At 40.0% G+C, this 25,996-nt stretch overlaps 1 protein-coding gene across 2 annotated transcripts in view; it reads left to right on the top strand.

Annotated features, from left to right (window-relative positions):
• The first annotated feature begins 4,925 nt into the window (after positions 1 to 4,925).
• GPC5 (glypican 5) overlaps positions 4,926 to 25,996 on the top strand; it is a 1,400,898-nt gene continuing 1,379,827 nt past the window's right edge. For both annotated transcript variants that reach the window (XM_017543578.1, XM_037743888.1), the window contains exon 1: positions 4,926 to 5,451. In XM_017543578.1, the coding sequence (XP_017399067.1) occupies positions 5,289 to 5,451 (163 nt within the window). In that variant the 5' untranslated portion in view covers positions 4,926 to 5,288. The remainder of the gene's footprint in view (positions 5,452 to 25,996) is intronic.

Consider the following 25,996-nt stretch of genomic DNA (forward strand, 5'->3'; position numbering starts at 1 on the left):
TAATTTCTCTGTAAGTTCTCTGAAGGAAATAAAATGTCTTTCATTAGAAATTGCAAATATAAAACCTGCAAAAATAAAGATAGTACAAAATACTTTTGAAATCTTCACACAGGAACAGTTTACTTATTTAAGGTTTTTTGTGAAATAGTTAAGATTTTCTTTGCCTTGAAGCACACTTACTATGAGATAATGACATAAATTCATCTAAAATACTTCAAAATCATTGGTGAACATGTACTGATGATTACAAGATGAGGATTTTCAAATTGAAAATATAGATTAGCGGTATACAGGCACACACACATGCGTGTGTGTGTGTGTGTGTGTGTATGGTTATTTTTGAAAATGTGTTTGTTGATCAAAGTTTCCCACTGACTGTCATGTTAATTTCAGTTTGGTGTCTGGTTTTGAGTATTTTATGGATTGTTTTATTTGCTGTGTATTCTCTCCTTTAGGGAGCCTTCCTTTTCTTTTCCCCCTCCCCTCCTCTCCCCTCCCCTCCCCTCCCCTCTCCTCCCCCCCCCCCCCCCCCCCCCCCCCCCCCCCTCCTCTCCCCTCCCCTCCCCTCCCCTCCCCTCCCCTCCCCTCCCCTCCCCTCCCCTCCCCTCCCCTCCCCTCCCCTCCTCTCCCCTCTCCTCCCCTTCCCTCTTGTCTAGTCTATTCTTTTTTCATTTCTTTTGAGACAGGATTTCATGCTGTCACCCAGGCTGGAATGCAGTGGTGTTAACATGGCTTACTGCAGCCTCAACCTCCTGTGCTCAAGTGATCCTCCTACTTCAGCCTCCCAAGAAGCTGGGGCTACAGGCATTGTGCCACTATGCCCAGCCAATTTTTTGGAATTTTTGTAGAGACAGGGTTTCCCTATGTTGCCCAGGCTGGTTTCAAACTCCTGGGTTCAAGTGATCCTCCTGGCTTAGCCTCCCTAAGTGCTGATATTACAGGTGAGAGCCACTGTACCCAAGGGTGATTGTCTTTTACAACCATTACTATCTTCACTAGACAGGAGATTTCAGGGGAATAGCATTCAATTTCCTCCTGGTTACTTGGTGGCAAAAATTCATTACTGGAGCAGCTTGGGCTGACCTCCAACTTGGCTCTCTTTATCATGCAACTAAGGACTTAGAGCCTACAACAGAGGGAGAGAGAAGGTGGGTCAAGACAAAAGTCAGCATTTTTATGGAAATAGTGAAGTGGAAGTTATTTACATTAAGGATATTATTTCTCTGACCACCTTCTTTTTACCCAGTTGATGAAAGAGTGATACCCCTTTGTAAATAATACAAGATGATCAAACACACAAGACTTGACAGATGAAATTTACAGCATTTGTTATTCACACATACTCATAGCTCAGGGAAGGAGGCTGCCACATGCCATGCAGGGCCATACAAGGGACGAGGAAGAGGGGCTGCATTTGGGAGCAGGGTGAACCTGCAGGAGTTGTGGGAGGCAGACTTTATAGTAACAAGAGGATGGTGTGCTTTGGGGGGGACCCTTTGGTTCCCACAGGAGAATGTGATTGGCTTGTTGGAATAATTGCTATGGAGGGGGGTGAAAGCCATTAGGTTGAAGACAGGGCAGGATGAAGCTGGTTCAGTTAAGGGAGGTAGCCAGCAAGCAAGCCTTCCTTTCTGAGTTGGGAGGCATATCTTGCCAGAGCAGGAGAACTCATGGCTAGGGGTCTATGAGGCTCAAAGATGTCAAGGTAGTTTGTGGGATTTTGCAAAACAGTTCTCCTGGTTAAAAGCTTAGCAGAGGCAGGAGGTAGGAGCAGATAGCACCTTGGTCAGCTGCATGTCAGTAAGGTACTGTCTGGCCATCGTTGGAGCCCATGTAGGGCTCTGGGCCACTACAAACGAGATGTTCAGTGGGTTATCCACATGGACAGCTGTCAGTACCAGAGTTTCTATTCGTATGATAGGTTGAATTCAAGGGGCCACAAGCCAGGTGTCCGGCTTGTTAGGCAGTTGGGTGTAGTGACTAAGGGGGTACAGAAGCCATGAAGTATGAAGGCTGGCTTGCATTTGGGCTCTTATCAGTGTTTCTAGAAGGTTATTTAATCTCTTTGTATTTCGGTTTTCTCAGTAGTATAATAGTAACTGTCTCATGGAATGGTTGAAATGTAAAATGAGATAATATCTGTAAGTGCTTAATAAATATTAGCTATTGTTATTGACTGGATATAAAAGTTACCCAAATCAGCTTCTGAGGGTAAACTAATCAGTGGTCAGTCTTCGCCTAAAATAGTCAGGGTTAGAGACTCTGTGATATCATTAAATCGCCTGCACCACACTGGAGGTTTTTTATTTCTCTTTACAAGGCCCTAAGTTGACAAGCTATGAACAGTTACTTAGAAAGTATCAGGGAAGTTTTGCATTTAGAATATGATTAAGTTGTATTTTAAATAATGGCCACTTAAAGATTCTTCTATCCAAGGTTATTGGTATTTTGTAAGCAAAGCGCAGTGCCTATTACATTAAAGACATTCAATACCTTTTTTGAATACCTTTTGAAAAATAAGGCATTACAACTATCAAATTATGGAAAGTTTTCCCTTGCTTCATTTGTAATGTCTACCAGTAAATAGAACAAAAGGCTAGTTATAGTACAATTTGCAGAGACAGTTCTAGAATGCTCTTATAAAATACATCGTGGTGTTGTGTTCTGGGTGGAATGCCTGGCAGCTTCCGTAGCAGGTGTACTGTTGCTTTGCATGGTGGGCTGGAACACTGAGAGGACAAGTTGCCATTGCAAGCTACATGGTGGCTCATCCCCTTCGCTAGCAGTTATGGATAAGAGGTAGAAAGAAAATATATTTATTTTTTGTTAATGGGGATATTTTATACAGACTAAACATATTCTCCTTAGTTACTCTGGCATTTCTATAAATGACCTCCCACCTGTTTTGTTAACTTATAAAATCACTGAGAAAACTTGCTTGCATGTCTCTATAAACTCCTAGTATGCCTAGAACAGTGGTTTAAAAAATTGTATGTGTTCAACCAATATGTATTAATCGATTAGTTTTTACTGAACCATCAATACTTAGTGTGTTTGTGATTTTAATCCTTGCAAGACACATTGTTTTAGGGATTCCAGTTAATGGATTGGACTGGGTAATTTAAGAATCCTTTTGATGCTAAGAATCTACGATGATCAAATCTATCAAGGAGAGATCTTGGTAAGAATAAAGATGTTTTAGAAAAACTTGGAAATTTATTAGCCTCATATAGATATACAAGTAATTCTAGTAGAATACAGTGATATAGAGATAAATTTTGCATATTTACTAGTTAAAAAATCTGATAAATGAATAAACAGCCTTTGGTGTTGCTGCCCAAGAGCCTTTGGTGCAACCTGATTGGTTTTGGTGTACCATAGAATGGTCAAGGAGAGCCTGTGGAGAAGAACACGTGGTCCGGATTTGGAAGCCTCAGTTTGATTCCTGGCATTGTGACTACCTTAGGCACTCAGTAAGTCACTTCACCTCTCCGTGCCTGTTTTCTCATCTATAAAACAATGATAATAGTGGTAACTACCTTATAGGGTTATTATAAAGATTAAATGAGTAAATTCATATCCATAAAATACTTAGAATATGATCTGGCCCATAAGCATTATATACATTCTCATGGTGGTTCGTGTTTCTTTTCATAGATATGGCTGACTTCCAGGCAAGCTTTCGATGCTTAGTGGTTAGAGCAGGAGAGATTCATGAAGAACACTGTCCTTTGAAACAAAATCTCGTATTCAGAAAACTGATGCCGAACGCCAAGTAGCACGATTTCACTCTGAAGCAGTGTCTCAGCCATTGCCCTGGAATGGTTATAAACAAGTGATAGACTGCTGAAAGTGCTGTCTTTGATGTCAAATGTTCATTAAAAGTCTTCACTAAGACAAAGTTTTTCACTTCTATCTCTTGGCAAGGGTTCAAATTTGAGATGAAATTCCCTTAAAGTGGTTAAAGCACTCATAGTCCCACCTGCCTGATGCTTTTAACTAGTTTATTTTACACAAGGAGTACTCTCTTCAAGTGGATACAGATTGAGACACTCTTACAGGCTTAGCTGTTGAGTCAATCACATTTACAAAATACACCTGCCCGTTGGTTTATGGCGTGTAATGCATTCCTCTTGTAAACTATAAATTGACGGAATTCCTTTGCCATCTTAAAATAGATTAAAGTCTTCGTTTTTCTATATTCCTTGTGAGGAACTCCTCTGAGCACTCTTAACTTAGTTGGTCTCTGAAAAATGTTTTAAAGAAATTCCAGAAATGGTAAAGCTCACAGGGGCCCCATAGATACAAAGTGCAGAAGTAAAATATGATGCAAAATGGGGACAAGAGAATAAACTAGACTTCATTGTGATAAGAATGTGATAAAGTTTGATTGTAATTCTTATACCTTCTTTCAGAAAATAGTAATGTTATAGAAAACGATTCCTAAGCAGTGACACAAAGCAATTAAAAAAAAATAACTTCTCATGTGTACTCTTTTAAAACCTAAGTGTTATGAAGTCTCTCAATTGGGATCTTTAACTGTAAATAGTTTTTGCCTTTTGTATTATGTCCAGATTCCATTTCATGCAATTAGAATACAAATTCCTATGTATTGAGGACTTTGATTGTGTAGATATTTCTTCTTAGTTCCAGTTGGCGTTTCTCATCTCTTGTCTTCTCTGATCCTCTTTATGCATTCTTTGATTTTATCAGATGATTCTTCCCCAGAACGGACTGGGAGAACCAGGTCTGGGTTTAGTTTTATTTATTTGCGTCGATGTTGCTCGGAGTCTACAGCCTTGGGCCTGGCTTGACAGCATCTTAGGGGGTGCGGAGCCGGACAGCGCGCCGGGGGCGTGGCCGGGGCGTGGCCTGTCCGCTGGGCGGGGCGTGCGGGGCGGGGCTTCCGCGGAGCGCGACGGGCGGGCGCAACCCAGGCTAGGGCTGCCAGCCAAGCCGGGCGGCGGCGGCGGCCGGAGCTGGTTGCTCGCGGGCTCCCTGCGGCTCCACTAGTTTTCTTCGCCCCGCGCAGCGCCCACTTGCCTCGATTGGGGAAGAAGAGCAGAGAGTGCTCAGCTCGAAAACTCTGGCGTCTCAGCTTCGGGCCTCCACGGGGGACAGCCAAGTGCTCCCAGGTGAAGCCGGCGCCCGCGGGCGGTCCCTACACCCCGCCGCCGCCTCGCACCGCTGGGAGCCTCGGCCGCCGCGTCTTCCACGCCTGCAGCTCGGCCGAGGCGCGCGGGGCCAGTGGCGTCTCCTGCGGGGTAAGGGGGACCAGGACGGCGAGGATGGATGCGCAGACCTGGCCCGTGGGCTTTCGCTGCCTCGTTCTCCTGGCCCTGGTTGGGTCCGCCCGCAGCGAGGGCGTGCAGACCTGCGAAGAAGTTCGGAAACTTTTTCAGTGGCGGCTGCTGGGAGCTGTCAGGGGGCTGCCGGATTCGCCGCGGGCAGGTAAGGAGATGCGGGGGTCGCGGGGCGGGGGCGTCCGAGCTCGGCCTGCGCCCCCAAGTCTCCCCGGGTGACACTCGTGGGAAGATGACCTTTCGGGCCCTGCAGCCGCGCAGGGTGAGTCCCGGGGAGGCCTCCGGGGTGCTGGGCGCGGACAGCCTGAGCGCAGCGCAGCGAAGCGCGTCTCCGGGGACCGCGAACCACGCCTGCAGCGAAGCCGGGTTCTGGGCTTCTGCTTTCCGCCCGGCTCCCTGCGCCCCAGAGGATGAGTTGGAAAGAGCCAGGAAAGCAAACATCTGGGCGAGGGGACACCCAGTCTGATTGCGTTTCTGTTCCGAGTAGGAATTTCACCAGTGTCCCACCGGGGGTTTCTGTTTGCTGCTTTTTCATAAGGGGGAGGGAATTGAATTGATCGCCCCAAGTTGGTACTAAACATCACAAACCTGCGATATGCTCCTTTGCTGCAGAATGGGGCGCAGACAAGGGCAGTCGGTCTCCTTTGTAATTAGTACTTGGACCCTGTGCACCCAGAGGCGTGACCCTTAGCTGCCCTTCTGCGCCCTGGCATCAAGCCCTGCTTGGAGAAACCCAACCACCCAGCGTGTCTCCCAGCACCACAAGGTAGTTTTTAGCCTGAAAAGTATTATGGCAACAGGCGATCAAACCGAACGTATTGGGGAGTCACTTGACATGGGTGAGATGTACCAGGGATCCCAAAGGAAAGATAGTGTGGCCAGTGTGGACCCTGCTTCCTCTGAGCGCCTCTGCCTACGCTTTGGAACCCTTCCCCCCCACCCCCGCCCCCGGTTTCCACCGCACCAATTTCCTTCTGCTGGCGGGAGTTCCAGTGTAGATTCTGCCTGGAAGAATAGGTCGTAGTTGTCAAACACAATAGCAGGTGTCTGGAGCTAAGTAAGATCTCAGTGGAGCCGTGCACCTCTTTCGCTGTGTCTATGAAGTCAACATAGACGAATCTGTGAAGTTATTGGTTGAACAAAGAACTTGTGAAGAACGTTTGACTCTGAAATCCATCCTCTGCTTGAGTTTCCAGGCTTGGGAGACTTGATTGTAGCACTAAGGAGCTGTGAGCTGTAGCCACTTTTCTTGATTGCTTTGCTGGCTGTGAACTCAATTTTAAGTCATTCCAGAAAGAAAATCTAGGCATTCGGGAACATTGACTCCATCTGAGTTTACATGACCAGTCAGAAACACACAGTTATTTATTTGTATACCTGTTTGGTAACAGATGCTTTTTCTATAGTACTTTTGACATTCTCAGTTTAGGGCGATTCTTCCGTCCCCAAACAAAATATCCCCTTATAAATCTGTATTTTTCTTATTTCAGTGCATTCTTTTCATTAAGAAATAAATCTCACTTATCAGCTGTTGATAGAACTAAAGTGAGTTTGTGTGTGTGTGTGTGTGTGTGTGTGTGTGGTGAGAGTGTTGTGATGTGAAATCCTCACCTGAAGGATTAGATTTTTACCCCCAAATACTGTAACTTTGCCTGCTATGTTTACCGAATATGGACAGCCAGCCCCTCCTCTTCAGTAAGGCCCTGATTTCACTCCACTCTGGGATCTCAGTATTTCTGATACCTGCTGAATGCAACACATTGATTGGGTGTTACATTCCTGGAACCTTGTGGGTATCATCTCATTTGAAGAGGAACTTTCCAGAGTGTCAATCATTGAGACAGTGTCTTAGCAGAAGAATGTCAGGGAAAACTAAAACTCTGCCACCGAGAGGGAAATGACCGTGATTATTTGCATTTGATACACATGGCACACAAAGTCATGGCGAGAATCTTTCTTTTTTAAGTCACTCTGGATTGTTTCCGCATTGCTAGTAGTTTTTTTAAATTTGTGGCTGAAGGTGATGGAGGAATCACAGGAGTGCTTAAGACGTTGGTAGTACTGGTGAAAAGAAATGCTAAGTTCCTTTAATATTTTCATTAAGAAAAAAAATCACACAAAAGTACTATGCTAATTTAGACCCACACAATAAAAAAGCATTCATATAGGAATTTCATGTAATTCTAAAGTTTTATGTCTGTATTGTTGGTCATTCTTTTATGAATAATTCAGCAAAATATTAAACTGTTTTTTAAACATTGATTCCTCTCATTTCTCTAAAAAACCCCTCAATCTCAAATTGAGCATACCACACATATCACATGCTTAATAAATATTTTTCTTTATTTTTGTATTTATATATGATCTATAACATTTAACATGATTGAGTTTAGTAATTGACTATCATACTTCCTATAATTATCCTCAATCTCGAGAGCACATAGTTAATATATAAGTAGTCATTTCTACATGAGAATACAAATAGTAATATTTTTAACAAATGTATTCCTTTAGCTCATAGCCTTTCACTGACTAAAACAAACACATTTAATTTGATATTTGTTTTCCTTGGAAGCACACATTTTTACTGCCTTCTTCCGCTTCTTGTTCACAGTAGTTAATCCCTGAGATGTCTAGCCAAAATGCAGTTTGTATAATATAAGCAGGTAGAATAAGTTTTTAGTTTCTTCCTGCCTTTGTGACTTACTTCTTCTGAAAAATGTTATCCAAGTTGAAATTATTAAAATTGTGAGAGCAGTGATTTAAACTGTTTCTTAGATTCCCCTCACCTTTGTTCTCTACCCTGCTCCAATTCTTTTAAGCCTATTGAGCTCCTAAGGATGTTTGGATGAGAAATGTAAAAAAGGAGACAAGGTGTAAATGTGATTAGAATTACAGATTTCCCTGTGTTCTGATTTTATTTTCTAAGTAGTAGTCAAGGTGCCCTTTGCTCTTGTTTATTTTATTCAGAAAAGAACTGTTAGTGAAAGTGTCTTTTAAAGGTCTCTTCATTTTTATTTTATTTATTGGGGATGGGGATAATGCTTTTCTGTTAGAATTCTCTTTGCACATGCATTGTGCGTTGTTCACACATGCAGTATTTCCTCTTTTAGAGGATAGTTCAGAAAGGGGGAGTTTATAAAAAAAAATAAAGACAACATTTAAATAATTTATATACCAGCTATTTTTTGAAATGTGGATGTTTGTTGATATAGAACTCTATAGCAAGTATATTCTCTATATCAAGAAGTCTGTGAAAGTAACTTTTCCTTGGTAGATTTTGGCTATAAGTAGAATAATAAAAATAAACTATTGATGTAGCTAAATGAAAATTTAATACTAAAAGACACTGTCAGCAGTGCTCTGTAGTTTTCTTTCTTTTTTTTTTTTTTAACTGCTTTCATTATAATCAAATCTTATAATCATTCCAGGGACAGTGTGGTTTCATTCTCACACTTAAGAAAAATGATCTGCTTGGTAACCTTGGAGTTTGGAATTACTGGATAGACATTTGGCTTTCAAAACTTGGTTCTGCCACTTGTAGTTCTGCTTCCTAGATATATTATCATCTCTAACCTGTTTTCTCATTCATAAATGGGGATATTCTTAAAAAGTGTTTCTGTGGATAAAATGAAATAATGTAAAATGTCACAAACCAAGGCACATAATAAGTGCTCAAAATATGTTCTTGTTGTCATTATAATTTTTTGTTTAGTGTCTTGATTTTAACTTGATTTTTAAGGATGACATTTAGTTTTAGATCTTTATATATCACAAGATGCATTTGTAACAAGGAGTTGGTTTTAAGTCAGAAATGATTATTTTTACATTTGGGAAATGCATTTCTATTTGAAGTGATATCCGTTATGTTACGGTGAATATTTTGTTGTTTTGTAAACTAATAAACCTCTATGAAACAAGGCTGAGCCACTGCTAGCCGCAGCACCCATAACCACTGCCCCCACTGCCTCACCACTATTCTTCTGCCTGTAGGGAGGTAAAATAATGCCTCTAAGGTGGTTTACAGATTTACACAATTAGAATGCTGGTGTCTGTTGTCATTCACGGACGATAATTGGAAACTGTAACTCTATTTCTCACGAATTAACCAGTTTTGCTCTTCGAGCAACATATTTATGGTGATCAAATTTCTAAAGCCACAATTGGGACCCATCATCTGACGCTGGGGCAGATGATTAACATCAGGATTGCCCTGGGTTGAAGCCTAGCAGCCAAGAACCACCAGAAACAAGACTGTAACATTAGATTAATTTTGCAGCAAGGAAGATTGCACACCAAAGGAACGCTGGGGATTTTGGGAGGAGGCAGTTGGGAGGGCTTTTTGTACGACTTGGGCTTGTGGTGGGCTATTGTAAGGAGGGTTTGATGAAGTGAGGCAATTCAGGAATTGGTGTTTTGGTAACTTTTACCTAGGTGTTAGAAAGATTAAGGGAAGGGTACTCATCGTTAATAAAGAAGCAGTAGTGGCTAGTGTTGGTCAAAAGAGGGGAATGTTTCATTATTTTTGTGGTTGCAGAGTGCCTTTCTCTCCATCCTATTATACTGCAGGTCCCAAGAGGTCTTGCCTCATCATTGTTTTCTAATTCTGTACATGTTATTTACCTTGAATTGTGAGCATCAAGACCCAGTTCCATTGCCAGGGCACTTTGTTACCTTTTCCCTTGGGAAGTCCAGTCTGTGCTCTGATGTCTAAGAGAATCATGTGTTTTGTTTTTCTCTAGGCTTTTAGTGCATCTTATTGATGGAGAAATGAACTTATTTTTCTTTCTTTCTTTTTTTTTTTTTTTTTGAGATGGAGTTTCGCTCTTGTTATTTTTTTTTTTTTTTGAGATGGAGTTTCGCTCTTGTTACCCAGGCTGGAGTGCAATGGCACGATCTCGGCTCACCGCAACCTCCGTCTCCTGGGTTCAGGCAATTCTCCTGCCTCAGCCTCCTCAGTAGCTGGGATTACAGGCACGTGCCACCATGCCCAGCTAATGTTTTGTATTTTTAGTAGAGACGGGGTTTCACCATGTTGACCAGGATGGTCTCGATCTCTTGACCTCGTGATCCACCCGCCTCGGCCTCCCAAAGTGCTGGGATTACAGGCTTGAGCCACCGCGCCCGGCATGAACTTATTTTTCTACTTTAGGGTCATAGAATCCAACAGTTCATCAGGTGCTGAATTATACCAATCACACATATTCCCACATGGGGTCAATTATAAATATTGCTGTCAACTATTAATCTTGTGTATCAACTATAAATATTATATATGTCCCCATTCTCCCTCCATCCCATAATTTAAGTTCCATTTTGCCGAGTGTCCAACAACCTATAGTTGTATAATTGGCTTAGGAGGGATACAATTTGATGAATTTAAGAATAATATTTTCCACTTGTCACCCCTCTATCCCTTATTTTTCCTTGTTTCCAGTCTGCTAAGGCTTTCTGGAACATAGGCATTTTTGGTGTGTACATGTTATGTGTATAATCCACTTTTCACATTGTCCTTACATTTGATAAGAACACTTTCTAAATCTACAACATTTCTTTTGTAATTACCTGGTAAGACCAAGAATAACATTCTAGCTAGGTGCCTCACCTAAACAGACATGATTTATAGACGAACGGTCTCTTGGTATAACTGTTCAGCCGACAAACAACAGATCTATTTTGTTAAAATGAGGTCATGAGAGACTTCATACACACGCCTGTTGACATATGTCTGTGAATGTGGTAACTGATCTACTCGGTTAAGTAACAATAGCGATTAATTTTAATAGAGAGTAGCAATTTTCCATATCTACCTTTCTTTTATAAAGTCCTGACCTTCAACAAGAAGAAAAGGGAGCACTGATTATGCTCTCAATTCTTCAACTTTTCAGTTTTAGTAAATCTTCAATTTCACTAATGAGACTGCCCAAATCGTCCTGAAATGATTATCCATCCCTCTATGAATCACAACAAACAGCACAGCCCGTGATTAGCTGCATCAGGTCCACACATGGCTACTATGTAAGCTGAATGTGCAGTGCACTTTTATAGAAAGAAAAGGAGATGTTATACTTCCATATTTTTATGGAAGAATATGTTTTCTTGAAAATTAAAAAAAACTGAAAAGTACAAATGAAGTAAAATAATTTTACCATCCAGAAATAACCACCAAAACTCCTTTGCATTGCTTTTTAGCGTGCTCATCAGCCCCCTGCTAAGCCTGACTATTTTTTTGAAAGAACACAGAATAATTTTTTTAAAACATGTCTGTTCCAATTATGAACATATATTTATTTCCCATTTCCCATGCTGTTAAATATCTTTCTAAGCCAGATTTTTTTTTTTCCCTTTGAAATGGAGTCTCACTCTGTAGCCCAGGTTGGAGTGCAGTGGTGTGATATCGGCTGACTGCAACCTCTGCTTCCTGAGTCCCAGTTCAAGCAATTCTCCTGCCTCAGCCTCCCAAGTAGCTGGGACTACAGGCACATGCCACCATGGCCAGCTAATTTTTGTATTTTTAGTAGATATGGGGTTTCATCAGGTTGGCCAGGTTGGTCTTAAATTCCTGACCTTGTGATCTGCCGCCTCAGCCTCCCAAAGTGTTGGGGTTACAGTTGGTAGCCACCGCACCCAGACCTAAGCCTGATTTATATATATATATATATATATATATATATAAAATTGTACTTTAGGTTCTGGAGTACATGTGCAGACCATGCAGGATTGTTGCATACGTACATACATGGTAATGTGGTTTGCTATTTCCATCTCCCCGTCACCCACATCTGGCATTTCTTCCCATATTATCCGTCCCCAACCTCCCCACCCACCGCTGTCCTTCCCATAGTTTCCTCCAACAGACTCCAGTGTGTGATGCTCCCCTCCCTGTGTCCATATGTTCTCACTGTTCAACACCTGCCTATGAGTGAGAACATGCAATGTCTGATTCTCTGTTCCTGTGTCAGTTTGCTGAGAATGATGGTTTCCAGGTTCATCCATATCCTTACAAAGGGCACGAATTCATCATTTTTTATGGCTGCATAGTATTCCATGGTGTATGTGTGCCACATTTTCCTTGCCTAGTCTATCATTGATGGGCATTTGGGTTGGTTCCGGGTTTTTGCTATTGTAAACAGTGCTGCAGTAAACACACGTGTGCATGTGTCTTTATAATAGAATAATTTATAATCCTTTGGATATATACCCGGTAATGATTGCCAGGCCAAATGGAATTTCTATTTGTAGGTCCTTGAGGAATCACCACACTTTCTTCCACAATGGTTGAACTAATTTACACTCCCACCAACAGTATAAAAGTGTTCCTATTTCTCCACAAAATCAATGTGCAGAAATCACAAGCATTCCTATACACCAATAACAAACTAAAAGACAGCCAAATTAAGAGTCAACCCCCATTCACAATTGCTACAAAGAGAATGAAAAACCTAGGAATACAACTAACAAAGGATGTAAAGGACCTCTTCAAGGAGAACTACAAGCCACTGCTCAAGGAAATAAGAGAGGACACAAACAGATGGAAAAGCCTTCCATGCTCATGGTTAGGAAGAATCAATATTGTGAAAATGGCCATACTGCCCAAAGTAGTTTATAGATTCAATGCTGTCCCCATCAAGCTACCTATGACCCTCTTCACAGAACTGGAGAAAACCACCTAAAACTTGATATGGAACCAAAAGAGAGCCTGCATAGCTAAGACAATCTGAAGCAAAAAGAACAAAGCTGGAGGCATCATGCTACCTGACTTCAAGCTATACTACAAGGCTACAATAATCAAAACAGCATGGTAATGGTACCAAAACAGCCTCATTTTTTATGTGGCTGTACAGTATTGCACTAAATCTCTGTAACATAAATTAAATTCACCCTTGTTAGAACTGTAGGTTTTCAGTGTTCTCTACCATAAAGTCACATGGCTGAGGACATCAAAGGCACATGTGTCAAACTCTTACACAACTCATGGCTTTGTACATTACCTACATTACTATACGTTAGTGTTTTTCAACCTGAGTGCCGTTGATGTTCGGGGATTAACAGTTCTTTGTTATGGGGTACTGTCCTGTGTATTGCAGAATGTTTAGAAGCATCTCTCACCTTCACCCACTAGATACCAATAGCAGTACCACCCTCCACCAAGTTGTGATAACCATAAATGTTTCCTGATATTGCCAACTGTTCCATGGGAGGCAAACTTGTCCTGGTTGAGAACCACAGGCACGAGCTCTTCAACCCGTGGGTCCTTCACATACGCAGATTGTGTAGTTGGCTTGTTTGCAGGTTTTGCCTAAATGTTGGCTCTTCACAGAGTTCTTTCTCAAAGTTCACTAAAGTAGGTGACACCACTTATTATTGTGGAATCATTTTTGTTTCCTGCATGGCACTTTTCATGGTACTGCATTTCTTTTCTTTGTTTTAACTCCAGGTCTTCTGCCACTATGTTGTGTACATGATGGAGATAGAGAACATACCTGCCAGTCAAGCAGGATCCACACTCAGATGAACTGTGTGGTTGGTTTAATGTTCTCTTGTCACCCTATTGAAATTTTATTGTTGTTCAGACAGGGTCTTATTCTGTCACCCAGGCTGATGTGCAGTCGTACAATCATGGCTCACTGTACTCTTGACCTCCCTAGGTTCAGGTGACCCTCCCATCTCAGCCTTCCGAGTAGCTGGGCCCAGAGGTGCATTCGACCATGCCTGGCTAATTTTTTTTTTTTTTTTTTTTTTTGCATAGATGGGGTTTCACCATATTGCACAGGCTGGTCTCGAACTCCTGACCTCATGATCCTCCCACCTCAGCCTCCCAAAGTGCTGGGATTACAGGTGTGAGTCACCATGCCTGGCCCTTACTGAAATTTGAACAAAAGGCCCTGCATTTTCTTTTTGCATTGGGCACTGCAAATTATGTAGCCAGTTCTAATGTGTACCTTGTTGCCTCTTGAGTGTGTGGTGTGTAGAACAGGGCTTGATAGAGAATAAGAGTTTCAGTAATGATTGAATAATTTAATAACCTTTAAGGAGTATCTTGATACATTCTTTGAACTCTGATTTTATTTTATTTATTTATTTTTTGTTAGAATATGTTCCTTTAGCTCAGAGAAGTTTGTTATTACCCTGAACTCTGATTTTTAAGTGAAACTCTAGACATAGGCCTGTGGCTACTGACTATCTCAGATTCTGCTTCTGTGTGCAATGATATTTTTGTTTTGTGATGTTATATAAATGCGTTAAAGATGGAACCCCATGTTTTTCTTCTTCACAGCAGGCTAGAACCATTAGCCCAAAGCCAAATGGTACTCAATTTCGATTTTTATACATACAGTTGTTTTAAATATCAAATAAACATATGTTTAGCTATTTAAAATCTACCTGCTTTGCATATCTGACAAAATTTAACTTAACAGCTGCTAGCTCTAGATAAATAAACTCTGGGGCACTAAAAGACCCCAAGCCTTTGATGCCCTTCAAAGTTCTCTGACCCAGACACTTCCCGTTTTCTAGTAAGTGGTTATCACGTAGACATGCAAGCCTCCTTTCCAATTTCCCCTTCTCCTGGGAGTTTCCTTGTCATCTTTCCCTTCTGGGTGGTGGCCAGGCACCATTGTCTCTGGAAGGTCTCCTGTTTGAGGGACTTGGCCTCTGGACAACCTGTCAAAGCACGACCCAAATAAAGCTCCTTTTGTACTACTGCCATCTTGTGGCCCTGTATTTTCTTTAATTAGCCTCGATATCCTGAAACTCACCACATATGGGTCAATATTTCTAATGGAAGGTAGGGACTCAAGGTAGCAATACTGATTTTCAATATATTTCTTTCTTTTACTAGACTGTAGGCTATTTGAGAACAGGATTTGTGATTAGGCCAACATTGTAAATAAATAGTGATTTATAGAATGAATCTTATTTTTATAGTTACCCGATAGGTTATTTATTGTGTTTTATTTTTATGCTTCATATTAGTAGAATGAAATATAGAGAATGAAGTTTCTTAAAATGTATCTGGGCTCAGTTGTGTTGAATGAATTGTTCTTGCGGAGTTAATTTTTTCTTGTATAACCCAGCCACAAATTTCATAGAGTGATGAAACCTTTCACATTTAAAGGAATTTTTGTCGGTTATCTAACATTTTTGAAATGGAGTAAATGAGTTGCCAGACAAATGTTTAGAAGAGGGTATTCTCAAATGTCCTGTAAGGAAAAGAAAATTATTTAACATCTAAAGGATTCATCTGCACTGCTGTTATCATCATGTAGTTGGTGCAGTTGATCTGCTTTAGAGCATTGATCTGTTATTGGGAGAATGGAGAAAAATAAAGGTGAGCAGTTATAGTTTGCATCTGTCTGTGGATTGGTTGGTTTGTGTATTATTTGAATGTTTTTTTCAAAATGTATTTTTGTATGAGGAAATTAACAGTGAAGAACTAGAAAAGGGTTCGGTTTTTCTGTTTTATACCGTTGTTAATCCCATGTTGGGAGTGAAGTATACATCACGCACCTGTGTAATTGTTCCTGAGCTGATCATTGCTTGTTAAAGGACACTAACTTGGAGTTCGGTCTCCATTGCAGACCAACCAGAGGGACCACGGTTTTCAGAATAAGGAAACAAATAATTGCTATTAAATCCCAAAACATGATATATTGTAGCAGGTATAAACTGTCTCTGAAGTATTTCCAACAATTTCAATTTTAGAAATACTTACCTTTTTGAAAAATTTATTTTAAATTGACAGCAAAAATTGGGTTTATTTACCATATACAACATGATGGTTTGAAGCACAGTACCTGTACATTGTGGAATGGTTAAATCTAGCTAATTAAACTATGCATTACCTCACATAGTTATCGATTTTGTTGTGGTGAGGACATTTTAACATTTACTATCTTAGCATTTTTCAAAAACAGAAAATATCATGTTAACTGTAGTCACTATGCTGTGCAATAGGTCACTTGAGTTTATTCTTTCTGTCTGTAAATATGTGTCCCTTGACCAACATCTTTCTAATCTTCCTCCTCCCAAACAGCCCCAGCTCCTGGTAATCACCATTCTCCTCTGTATTTCTATGATATCAACCTTTTTAGATTCTACATGAATGAGATCATGTGGCATTTGTCTTTTTGTGTCTGGTTTATTTCACTTAATATACTATCCTCCAGGTTCATCCATGTTGTTGCAAATGACAACATTTCCTCATTTTCATGGCTGAATAGTATTCTATCATATATACGCACACACACACACACACACACACATATGTATATATGTGCCACATTTTCTTTGTCCATTCATCAGCTGATGGATGCCTAGGTTTATCTAGTCTTTAAGATCTCTTTTCAATGGTGTCTTAGAAAATCATAATTTTTCCTATATGAATTGTGGCTGGTTATTTGTTTAGGATATTTTTACAAGAGCAACTAGGAAATTTTGCTAAAGTTGAAAGAGTATTTAAGTCAATGCTAATGAAACAAACCTGCATAATTAGATATGGTCCAGCTATTAACTTAAATATGTTTCAAATGTAGTTATATTTAAGTGCTAGTAAATGTTGTTTCATAATTTACGTTGTTTATTACTCTTATTAGGATAACGGGTTTAAATTACTAGTTTTTCTCTCCTCTGTGCTATAATAACCAAATCTATTTCAGTTTTCATAATTCCTCATAGGCAACATAATTAAATAATTTTTGCAGGTATTTTTTTGAATAGTCTTCCTTTTCCTTGTTTTACAGTTTCAAGGGAATTTAGTTCATGATTTCTTCAATATATGCCTTGGGAGAAGATAAAATCTGAGAAGGGAATTGGATAAAAAGCACACCAAGAGTGTGTCTTCATTGATTAAATGAGCATAAAAATTATTTCTGGATGTCCTTGTTCATTACATATATATTCTTTAAATGGAAGATTGTCAATATTAAATTACTTGTGCAGATTTATTTGCTCTTTGAATAACTCTCTTATTCGGTAAGGTTATACAGAGTTACATTTGGTTCATTTTCTTTTGATCATTGAGATGTCTGTGTTTAATGAGCTAAAACTGAAGTAGGTCAATAAAACGAGGAGATTAACAGCCCGTTCTCACCAGGCTTGGAATTCATTTCACTCTAGGGGGAAAAAAGTCATTTTTGAAAACGGTATTTGATCAACTTAAAAGGTAAAGGGAATAGGAACAACATGGTAAAACTGAAAAAACTGAGGAATCAATGAGTTCTTCAAGGTACGGTTTGTTAAGTGAAGCTCTGTAGATCTGTATTTGTGTAATTAAGTGTTTCGTTACAAGAGCAGAACGAAATTTTACTTCTTCCTTTGATAAAATTTTACTTCTTTCTTTGGTAAGTTCAGAAGCACAAAAACAACTTCAGGTTTTAGCATATTTCCTATTCAATTCATCTTTGGAAGTACCTTACATAACAAGGAAAACTAGTAGTTATGACAGATGATTAAAATGTCATGGAATAAATAAATGGGAAAAGCAGACTCATCAACTTATTTGTTGCATATTATGGTCACGTATTTTATCTTATTTTTTGTCAAGGGACAAGGAAGATACGTGTGTCATATATTATTTTTTTCTCTTCCCTTTTATATTAGATTGAGGGGGAATATGTATAGGTTTGTACTTGGGTATATTGTGTGATCCTGAGAGTTAGGGTCTGAATGATCCCACCACTCAGTTGCTTAGCATAATTTCCGACAGATGGTTTGTCAACCCTTGTCCACCTCCCTCCCTCCCCTCTCTTGTAGTTCCCAGTGTCTGTGCTTCCCATCTTTATGTCCATGAGGACCCAGTGTTCAACTTCCACTTATAAGTGAGAACATGTGGTTTTTAGTTTTCCATTCCTGTGTTGATTTGCTTAGAATAATGGCCGATGGTCACCTATTTTAGTGAATAACGTGAATAACAATGAGTTTATATTTTGAAATAGGTTAGTCTTGACTCCATCACTTATTAGCTATGTGACCTTTAGCAAATGAGTCAACCTTTTGTATTTTCTTTATCTACAGGCTTGTCCCTTTTCCCTGTCAGTGATTTTTGAAAGGGAAAAGGGAAGGTGGTTTGTGAACAGTTATAGTCTTTACAAATGTGACTTAATTGATTCTATCATAAAATGTTCTTAGATACATTTAAATAATAATTTGTGCTGGGTCAGGGAGCAGGCAGAGAAATCATAGTAGAGCCATTTCCCTTCACTTTTATGAAATACCAAACTTTCAAATATTTGTCTTCTATCACTCACCCTCAAAGTATTAATCCTGCACTCTTAGAAACATTGTCTCTGTTTTCATTATTTAATGTATTAAATATTGTATTATTTGTGGTTCATTCATATGGTAAAATCAAATTTGTTTATTCATATATAAAGTTTAAGAACTAAAGACTGGACTTTTGCAAAATAATGCTATTTAAATGAATTCAATTAAGATCAAGGGGGAGGTACTTTGCCTGGAAATATAAGATGGTTTTAAGACTGAATTAACGTGCACAGGGATAGATTCTATAATGTCTGATAGGCTTCATCAAGTGAGTAGGAGTAACTTCTCTATTGTATTCTTGCATGTCATCGTGCTGGTGGTCTCGGCATGTCCCCTACATTGAAGATGAAAACTTATCTTCCATATGAAAGACACAAGGGTGGAGTGTGCTGGCAATTCTCTGTCTGCCCCTTCAGAAGGCCTCTCCTCTCTACCCTTTGTTCCTGGCTCTATCATTGGGCATTCTTGGCTCTGGCAGTTAATGGGAAGCAGTAGCTACAGAAGGACCCGGCAAGTGGAGTAGGCAGACGTAGCCCTCACATTTATGGAGTCACAACAGGTTGGCTATGACAGTTCACCTAAAACCACTGCTCCTGTTGAGTGGCCTCACAAGTCTCTGAATTCTTGTGCCCACTTTCTCTCTTTGCTCTCCAAGGGGCAGTATCAGTGACCTCGCCACAGTTACTAGCTAGGGAATATTGCATGATCCTTACAGTTTCCTATACCCTGCTCTTTACAAAAATTTTATTAAGTCTCATTTTAGGGTGCCAGTCTATTTTCTCCCAGGATTCTGTATGATAATACTTTATATACTTTAAATACTTGAAGTCACAGCTTTCAGAAGATACTTTGATTTGTATTTAAAATGTATAGAAACATACATCTGTTCTAGAGTCATTTATAAATGTCTTTAGAAGTTCCAGTTAATAATTTCTGTACTCACATTCAGTTGCTTCATAATCATGCTTTTGTTAAATGTTCCTTTCCCTCCCTTCCCTACCCTTTCCTCTCACCCCTTTTATGAAGAGCATTAGTGGCAGCTAGTTCTTTAGGCTTCAGTTGAAAATATGGCTGATTGGATAACACTCCATGATGATATGGTAACTTAGTCCCCACCTACCCTAGCAATTCAATCACCAAATTCTCCTAGATCCTGTTTCACAGATGCCTTTGTGAATTCTCTGCCTACCACCATTGCCACCACCTTGTTTTACCCAGTGCCTTTTCGTGACTGAATTGCTCAATCAGGCTATATGTGCTCTTAGCCCTTGCTAGTCCATTTGCCAATAGATTCCCAACTGAGCTCCCAATAAAATCCAAATCTTATCTTTCTTTCTTGCTCACTGCCTTTCTTAAAAATAGAAGATCAGTGTTGTATTTGAATACATAACTTCTGTACAATAAAACAAAATGAAATACCACAGTGAAATGGAGCTCCATGACATTCTATCTGCAATGCACAGCAATCAGAAGGTTAGCATCCTTAATCATAAATGAGTCCTCATAAATTGGTAACAAAGACACTAACATACCACGTGAAATGAAAAAAAGAACGTAAAGAGGAAACTCAAATGATGTAAATGACTAATGTGGATAAGTGAAGATTAGTGAACTTAAATTAACAGAGGAAAAATAAACTCTCAGTAATATGACATTATCAAAGATTAGAAATACAGATATCTAATGGTCCTGTGATTGTAGGAAATAGAGCATTCTCATCTATGAACACTGAAAAAGATTGATAAAGACTGTCTCTGTCTTCAGGAAGAATTTAGCAGCATGACTCAAAATTTAAATGCTGTGTACCCTTTGCCCAACTTACAGGAAAGTCATCCAAAAGTAATTGGATAAAATTCAAACTGATTTATATATAAGCATGTTCATAGTAGCTAATGTAAACATCTACTAAATGATAAATTATGGATAATTATGTGGACATTAAATGAATAAAGGTAAAGCTGTATAAATAACCAAAGTAGAGGCTGAGCTTGGTGGCTCACGCCTGTAATCCTAGCACTTTAGAAGCCAAGGCAGGAGGATTTCTTGAGCTCAGAAGTTCAAGACCATATTGGCAAATAGAGAGACTCTATCTCTACAAACAATTTAAAAATCAGCCAGATGTAGTGTTGCACACTTGTGGTCCTATGTAATCAGGTAGCTGAGGTGGAAGGATAGCTTGAGCCCAGGAGGTCGAGGCTGCAGTGAGCTGTGATCATGCCACTGTACTTCAGTCTGGGTGACAGAGAGAGACCCTGTCTCAAAACTAAACAAAAAACCAAAATGAACAAGTGACTTAGGACATCATTGAAAGAAGAATGCAAATATGGCCCCACTAAAAAACAAAAACAAAACCCTCCCCTAAACCGAAAACAACTTACATATTGATTTACATATGAACAAATTCCAAACAATGTGGACAGAATACCATTTGTAGTAGATAGCCTTGGAGAATAGAATTAGTAGGAGAAACAGCAGTGAAGAAGTAAAAATACATACTTTAAAATTTCTACCTGCTTTGAATTCTTAAAAAAGATAATTTAAAAATTGAACCAGATTTTAATAGTTACCCTGTGATTAGTATTTATAAAAGTGATTCACTCTTATAGGAGCACTGAGATGAAGCCCTTGCAATCCCACATCCTGAGCTGCTCTGTGTAATATCACCTTCCAGGCTCCTGGGATTGAGTCCAATAACAGCAATGACAACAGTCAGTCTCACTGTTCTTTATCCTGATTGTCTTGGCTCTGGTGTAGCTTATCCGACCCTTGATCTGGCCCCTTCTTCTTTAGCTTCCCATTTGGAAGAGTCAGATTTTGTTCTTGAGCTACCATAAATAAAATTATTCCTCAAAAATCATCCGTGGAAATACTGAGATGATGTAACTTCAGAGCCAGGAATTATTTCTAAAGTCATCTTTGAATCAGAGTACCTAATTATGGCCATATCTTTAAGAACAAAGAAACATCATCTTGCTCTTGGACTGTCATGATATTGTATTGGTTTTATTTGCAGTTTTATCTTCATTGGAAGCCATTTCTCATACTGCCTCAATGGTGACGGATATAGTTTGGCTGTGTCCCCACTCAAATCTCATCTTGAATTGTAGTTCCCATAATCCCCATGTGTTGTGGGAGGAACCCAGTGGGAGGCAATTGAATCATGGGGACAGTTATCCCCATGCTGTTCTTGTGATAGTGAGTGAATTCTCATGAGATCTGATGGTTTTTTAAGGGGCTTCCCCCCTTTGCTCAGCATTCACTCTGTCCTGCCACCTTGTGAAGAAAGTGCCTGCTTCTCCTTTGCCTTCTGGTATGTTTGTAAGTTTCCTGTGGCCTCCCCAGCCATTCAGAACTGTGAGTCAATGAAACCTCCTTCTGTTATAAATTACCCAGTCTTAGGCAGTTCTTTATAGCAGTATGAAAATGGACTAACACAGTGATGTTTCCATATGGAAAACCGGATGCCATTGCTTCTCTAAACTGTTCACACTTTAAGATTTCAGTGACAGCAGGCCAGTGAATTGGAGTGCATTGAGGCATCTCAAGGGACAATGAAGACGAAGGAAGGGAGGGATGCAGATGGACTAAAACAATGAAAATTGGGACTAGAGTGCTTACATATCTCTTACTCCATTTGGCTTTTGCATAGTTTTTCCTGCCCCAGAGAGAATTGTATCACATAACTGAAAATATAACTGCTATAATGCGTCCACCAAAAGGGAGAAACCGACCAAACTCTCTTAGTTATGAGTTTAAAAATTTGAAGGAGGGTGTTACCTTATACAGTATTGTCATTTTCCAACTAACTATAAAGATGGATTTGGGAGTGGAGGAGAAGGTCCTAGAAAAGCTGTGCAAGTCATGTACATAAATTCACAGGCATCTGATACACATCTTTTTTTTTTTTTTTGAGACGGAGTTTCGCTCTTGTTACCCAGGCTGGAGTGCAATGGCGCGATCTCGGCTCACCGCAACCTCCGCCTCCTGGGTTCAGGTAATTCTCCTGCCTCAGCCTCCTGAGTAGCTGGGATTACAGGCATGCGCCACCATGCCCAGCTAATTTTTTGTAGTTTTAGTAGAGACGGGGTTTCACCATGTTGACCAGGATGGTCTTGATCTCTTGACCTCGTGATCCACCCGCCTCGGCCTCCCAAAGTACTGGGATTACAGGCTTGAGCCACCGCGTCTGGCCTCTGATACACATCTTAATACATCCTTCATGGTTCCCTAGTGCTATGGTGAAAACTCAAACTCCCATGTATTGCGTTTTCACATCTCAGTGATATAATCCCTGCCTTCTTTTCCAGTCCTTGTCTCCTGCGGTCTATGCACTGTTTCCTATCTTGCTTCCCTGTTGTGGAGGTAACCCACCATGGACCTCGAGCATTCCTGTGTGTTTTGGCTGGGCATACCAACAGTGAAGGCTCTGACTTCCCTTTGCTTGGGCCAAGTGTCAGTGTTGTGTTTGCAGTGAGCAACTTTGAGGGATGGTCTCCCCCAGGTTAAAGAGCAGGATTGCTTAGGATTGCTGCAAAAGTGTGAATCCCCAACAAGTTCAGTGTTCTTACCCTGTAACGCAACCCTCTACACGTGCAGGCAACCATCTGGACTCTCCTGGAGCAGGGTGCTGATGTGATGGACATGCTGTTTGCTGTGAGTCTCCTGCTTTCTGCTAGCATCCGTGAAACAGCAAGTAGGGGCGATACGCAAATGCTTCACAGCTCCCAACAACTTTCCCAGTCCACAGCCATACATAGACCTGGCTTTCCACTTCACCCATTCCCCAGTGCTTTTGGTTTCCCTAATGAGCCATACCTTTTTATACAGCTTCCCTATTGTTATCTCTCTATGGAGTATTATTTCCTTCCCTTTCCCCATTCTTTTCTGACCAACCTGAGTCCGTATTTGTTTTGCTACTTACTAGCTTTATGAATTTAGGGAAATTTAACCATAATAAACACAATTTTTCATTTATAATATAGGAATATTTTTCTACCCTGTAAAATTCTTTTTGTTGGGGGTAGGAGACTATCTTTTTGTGGTGTAAGGAAACTATAAACCATTTATTTAACCAAATATTAAAGATGTTGCTTAATCTTCTCTGATCCCCTTTCGTGTCTCTCCAAGATGGGGATATCATTTCTTCCTGCATTCTCCCACAAAATTTAGTGCATCTCTTATAGTATTTTATCATATATATATATATATATTTTTTTTGCAAACGTGTTTCCCGCTAATCTGTGCCCTGGAAGGAAAACTGCATTTTGTCATTTTTGGTATCCTTAATAATTATCACAGGGTCTTGTACAGAATGGGTGGTTAATATTTGATGGATTTATTTGATTTATTAATTAAAATCAAGAACAGGAAATTACCCTGCAGTGTAGCACAGGTGGGAAGAAAACTGCATATCCTGAAAAGCACCTTGAGGAGGAAGGTGAGAGTCCATGTACACTATAGGGCTGCCCATTCCATTCCCATCCGAAATGTAGAAACACGTAAGTTTATGAGTCCTTCAGATGCCATTTTTAAGAAGCCTCATTAAGTTGACCTACAAAAGAATAACCAGCAAAATCCGAACTGCGTGCTGCTGCATTTTACTTCTATTAGCTGTTTATTCGTGTTTTAGGCAAAAGAGTCTCACTAGCTGGGGAGATACGCTGCATCCTAAACATGTTTCTTAAAGAGTAACAGTACATATTAGTATTTTAAATCTCTGAGAAGTACTATACTTGAGAGAATCCATTTCTTTAGTAATCGAGAAAACCAATTTATTTTCTTAGAGAAAATATTTTTTGACATAGTCCACCTTTTACCATTCCCTTGAGACCTTTTTTTAACTTTCACATCTTTTACTTAATGTCAGTTACAGAGGCACTTTTAGAAAAAGTGGATGGAGCAGAGGGAGGTATTTAGAAGGCAGAATTGTTAGAACTTTCAAGGGAGAAACGAGTCTAGTGTGACTACCAGGTTTTAAATAGCTTTCTGGGAATATAAGGCACTCTGTATGAGGAGGGTACAACATTGGGCATGTCAATATTGAGGGTGCTGTGTCATATCGAGGTGGTGATGTGTAGTGGATAGTTAAACATATGGTTCCAAATATCATTGGAGAGAGTGGCAGCAGATAAAGATGTGGAGATCATTGGGTATGTAGGTGAATTCCTAGAAGTAGAAAATCAGGGACAGAGCTGAGAGATGGAAACTGACATAACACAAATACAGTCGTCCCTGCTGTCAGCCCACAAAACAAAGATTCTCCAAGGGTAAGGTGTTTATTCTGAAATCAGCAGAAGCATTGCATGCAGTGTGTGTGCTGCAACCATGAGTGCCTTCGAGAAGTCTGAGGTAAGGGGAAGATTTTAACAGCAAAAGGAGGCATACACTATGCTGTTTTGAAACAAAAAGAACATTGGATACAGGGCTTATTGCAGGAGTTGACCAGTTTATTACCGGAGACAGTGTGTCAGGTAAATGTTCCTGTGCATTCAGATAGCTGTCCTTGGGACTGATGGAGCAAGCAGCAGTTAGGAAAAGTCCTTAACAAAAGTTCTTCTTACAAGCTGTATGCCCACAAGCCCTTCAGAGGGTCTTTGTAATAGTTCTTATCAGAGGCATGTGTACATGAAGGCCCTCCTTAGAACCTCCTGGCTTTATATATTTATTTTGTTAGGGTTTGACACAACTGATTTCATTTTTATTCTGATACTTTTTATACATCTTATGTGTGGTATCGCTTTCTGAGATTTCAGTTACCCATGATCAATTGTGGTCCAGAAATATGAAAGGAAAGTTCCAGACAAAAAACATCTGTAAGTTTTAAATTGCTTGCTGTTCTGAGTAGTATGATGAACTTTCTTACCTTCCAACTCCATCCTGCTTGGGACATGAATCATCCCTTTGTGCAACGTATCCCCACGGTCTATACTGCTTGCCCATCAGTCATTTAGCAGTCGTCTAAGTTGTTATTAGATTGAAAACGTGTCATATATAGAGGGCTTACTACTATAAATGGTTTCACGCAGCCATAGGAGTCTTAAAGGAATAGGAGGCAGAAGATAATCCAGTGGTATCTAGAAGTCAAGAAGAAAGGATTTTGAGAACTGGGGAATAAATTGAGTCAAAGTCCACAGAGACGTCACTGGTGATTAGAAATGGATAAATATCTCTTGCATTTGGCGAGTAGGTGTTCTCCACTTACCCAGGTATATACATTTACCAAGGAGTGCTGGGATCAGAATTCAGATTGTAGAATTGACACAAGCAAGAAGTGGAAACAGTGAATTCAGACTACCCTTTCAAGAGGTTGATTCTGTAGAAAAGGCCAGAGTATAGATTGTGCTTCTAGTATTTGTTTTGCATAGTACACACTTCACGAATATGTCTGTAGGTAATGTGATGGGGTGATTGTGAAAGGAAAGGTGAATGAG

The sequence above is a fragment of the Cebus imitator genome, unplaced genomic scaffold (genome assembly GCF_001604975.1).
Source record: "Cebus imitator isolate Cc_AM_T3 unplaced genomic scaffold, Cebus_imitator-1.0 Scaffold158, whole genome shotgun sequence".
NCBI classification, from domain to species: Eukaryota; Metazoa; Chordata; class Mammalia; order Primates; family Cebidae; genus Cebus; species Cebus imitator.